We start from the raw sequence: 3,799 nt of genomic DNA on the forward strand, positions 1-3,799 counted from the left end.
CACAGCCAGGATGAGTCAGAAGCAGGACTTAAATTCAGGTCTTCTACTAGTATTCTACTATTGTAGGCATTCAGAAAGGAAGAAAACAAACATTTCAGTGCCTGCTGTGTGCTAAGCACATTCCAATTATCTCCTTTGATCCTCCCAACAAGCCTGGGAGGTAGGTGCTGTTATTATACCCATTTTACAGTTGAGAAAACTGAGGCAGAGGTTAAGTAGGAAATGTCTGAGGCTGGATTTGAACTCAGGTTTCCTGACTCCAGGCCCAGGGCTCTATCCACTATGCCACCAAGCTGCTTGAGGAGTCCACAAATTTCCTATACTCCACGCACTGTGCTAAGTCTTGGGGATATATAAAAATACAAGCAAAAAGGAAGACAAGCCCTGCCCCTTGAATTTACTGGAGAAGGACAACAGATAAAAGGAAGCTGAAAAGGAAAGGGAATTGTGGAAATGGAGGTACCCACATAGAGGTAGAGTCACTTAGGAGAATGAAGGATGTTTGGGCCTGGCTAACAGCATTGTTGGTGGAGCTGGAAATTGGCACAACCATTTTGGAAAGCAATTTGGAACTACGCACATAAAGTGATTCAAATGGCCATACTCTTGTCCATACCCTGTCTAGTGAATGTTAATTCCAACTCCTATTTCTATAAGGCTTTCAGGTTTGCAAAATCTTTACCTCAATATAAACCCAGAAAGTAGGTGGTAGCAGTGTAACTCCCCCCATTTTACAGATCCAGCTGAGGTTCTGGGACTTGGGCATTTCTCATTGCCCTTTTCTCAATGGGTACTAGTACTTGAGTCTGCTCCAAGTGTCGGTATGGCCTGGTGATAATCTATGGGGTGTGTGTGTGTGTTATGTGTCCAGAAGGGGTGCACAGGGAGCCACCATATGTAAGGTAGACCCAAGACCATGCCTGACCACTGTAATGATTCCTGGGCCCTGGTCAAAGTATAGCCAATTCCTCCCAGCTCACCAGGACACACTGAAAAAGGGAAGCACCTTCCACTGGGTGAGAACAGGAAAGTACTAAATGGGGTATTGATGTCAGCCCCATTGAAGGGGCCTCTGGCCCTGAGGTAGAAGCAAGACTGAGTAGCCATCACCAAGGCTCCATGAGCCGTTCAGCTTCCTTCTCAGGCGGAAATCCCCAGTTTCCCTCTATTTATTGATAGCGGGAATCAACAGAGAAACCAGTCCTATCACCTTGGCCCAGGAGCTTCTGGTGTTCCTGGGACCTCCATAAGAACCTTGAAGAAATGAGGATGTGCCCCCCCAACCCCATTTCTGAGCCCTTCCCCCTTCTGAGAGGCCCAGGTCTTACTGGGTCAGAACCATGGCAAAGGGAAAGCCCACTCTTAAAATGATTCTAAGCTGGGTGGGCCGAATTCTATTGGGATTTAGAGATTGATAAAAATACACACACTTTTTTTTCCAACAAAATATATTTTCAACAAGTATTAAACATCTCTGAAAGAGGAACTTTCCTAGACATCTGTCAATACAGATGAGTATTTTTCTCCTATCATCTAATTATGTGTTGGAATCAACATAACAAATAGAACAGTTAGTCACTGGAACATAGAGTAAAACACAGTCACATTGCAAAAAGGGGCAGATAAACAGCCCCATGTACCAGATAACCCAACACACCCACATTCAGGTAAAGTGGTGGCATGTCTGGCAATGAGATCATCAATCAAGGATTTTGGTCACTGGTCCTAAGTGTTGAGGGTATTGAACCATCAGAACGTCAAGTTGGGGTCTTCTAGGCAGGCAGGGAACGTTGCCTTTCGGCATTCTGGTCTCTATGTCCATTACTGCAAACTTTAGCTAGTGCTCTGCAAGGGGATTAGAAGCTTCCTCCACGGAGGTCGTTAAGGGAAAATTTAAAGGAACAAATCAACCCGAAACAATGCAAGCACATACAGGAACAGATCATTTTGGCAAGATATGGGCTGATATACCCGACAGACTGGCTCCAGGAAATGCGGACAAGGCTAGAGCCAAGACCACCAAGCCCTTACTCAGCTTTCCACTGGTACTCAGCAGGGGGCACATGATAATCAGTGGGATCAATACCCAACAGAGAAGGGTCGTTGGCCAGATATTCTAGGAAATCATGCAAATGGCTCAGAAGCACATTGATGCTCCTCTGACCTAGAGAAGTGCAGGCCAGCATGGAGCCCATCTGCGGGAAAAGGCGCAGCTGGTGGGCACCACCATATACCTGGGACATTTGGGCAGTGGGGTAGCTGATCAGGATCTCGGCATACTGCGATCTCTCATAATTGTAGAGGAGCTGGGTCCCCAGCACCAAGTCAAAGTACTCTTTGATCATGGCCATCACTTCATGGACCGCATGCTTCTTGGCGGCAGTGCTCGAGTTTTCCTGCAAGGAAGCATACTCGGTCAGGATGCTATCAACGCTCTTCCTGGCAGGCAGGGTGAAGAGCCTTCTCGAAAAGGTCAGCATCTCCCAGTCTTGAACGAGCATGGGCTTCAAGACCTTGGAGAGGTAGACCTGAACCTCGGGTTGAAAATCCCCCCCAGGCCCCTTCCCTCCCCGGGACTTGGGCTTTCTTGAGCTGAACTTCCCTTTCCCCCGTCTTTCCCGCCGGAGGACCCTCTTGCTGGGTAGTGGCTCGGCGGCCTCGGAGGTGCTGTCCCCTGACGACGAGACAGGGCAGTCCTCCAGCAGCTCTCTGTGTGCTGCCATCTGGAGAGCGGTATCGCTGTCCAGCGTCATTTCGAAAGCAGAGTAACGGAGCAGGCGATTCTGGGGGACCCATTCATACTCCCACCCCCCGATGACGACAATGGAGTCGAGCTGCCCTTGGGAGGCCACCTCTCTGGGGCTGAAGGGCTGATGAATCAGGGCTCTGGCACGCCCCCCGGCCGGGCTTCTACCGTCACCCTCACTGGTGATCATCAGGCCCTCGTCTTCGTCTACACCAATGGTGCTGATGGTGCTGGTGCTGCCGGTGCTGGTGCTGTTGCGGCAGCCGCTCAGCCCCGGGAGACAAAGGTCATCCTAGGGCTCGAGTGCCAACTCCGACTGGGATGCAGTATCGGCCTGGGGGGCTGTATCGGACTCGGCCTTGGGTTCGGTATCGGGCTCGGGTGCGGCATCGGCCTCGGCCGGGGGTCCCTTATCAGCCGGGGGTGCGGAATCTGCCTCGCCCTGGGGGGCGGTATCAGCCTGGGGGGCAGTATCAGCCTGGGGGGGGCGGTATCGGCCTGGGGGGCGGTATCAGCCTCGGGGTGGGGGGCGTTGTCGGCCTCAGTCTCGGGTGCGGTGTCCGGTGTCCGCCTGGGGTGCGGTGTCGGCCTCGGGCTCGTTCTCGGTCTAGGGGGGTGCCTGGTGGACCACCCACCCTCGCCTCGGGGCATTCACACTCCCTCTTAGGTAGCGCACAAAGTATCTGACCTTCAGGTCCTCCTTGTGTACGAGGACACACTTCCCCCTGCGCATCTCAGACCCACGGAAGGTCAGCACAAGCTCCCTGTCTTGGACTGTGGCCAGTTCCCTAAACTGCTCTCCCACCTCCTCCCCCTCCCAGTGGAAACCCCAATCAGCCATTAATGCACAGGCTAAGTGGGCCTAGGCGCCATTCTGCCTGTCGTTTTTGCTACCGTGAACTGCACTCCCGCCTTCTCTGGTGCCTGGCTGGACAGCCGGACCCGCTGACTGGACTCACGGGCTGGACGGCCGGGCCTGCTGGTTGGACGGCCACCGGCCCACTCCTCCGGTTTCTGACTGGAACACACGGCTCTCAAGGCTGTGAGAGTCGT

The 3,799-nt window shown here is 52.7% G+C and overlaps 1 protein-coding gene across 1 annotated transcript; it reads right to left on the reverse strand.

Annotated features, from left to right (window-relative positions):
• Positions 1-2,027: 2,027 nt before the first annotated feature.
• Positions 2,028-2,936, reverse strand: LOC138177216 (mortality factor 4-like protein 2). The gene has a single exon (XM_069108294.1). It carries the CDS (start codon positions 2,934-2,936, stop codon positions 2,028-2,030), a length of 909 nt encoding a protein of 302 aa, XP_068964395.1.
• Positions 2,937-3,799: the final 863 nt, after the last annotated feature.

The sequence above is a fragment of the Petaurus breviceps genome, unplaced genomic scaffold, assembly GCF_028583685.1.
Source record: "Petaurus breviceps papuanus isolate PSGF00001 unplaced genomic scaffold, PetGlider_PUasm1.0 90339, whole genome shotgun sequence".
Classification (NCBI taxonomy): Eukaryota; Metazoa; Chordata; class Mammalia; order Diprotodontia; family Petauridae; genus Petaurus; species Petaurus breviceps.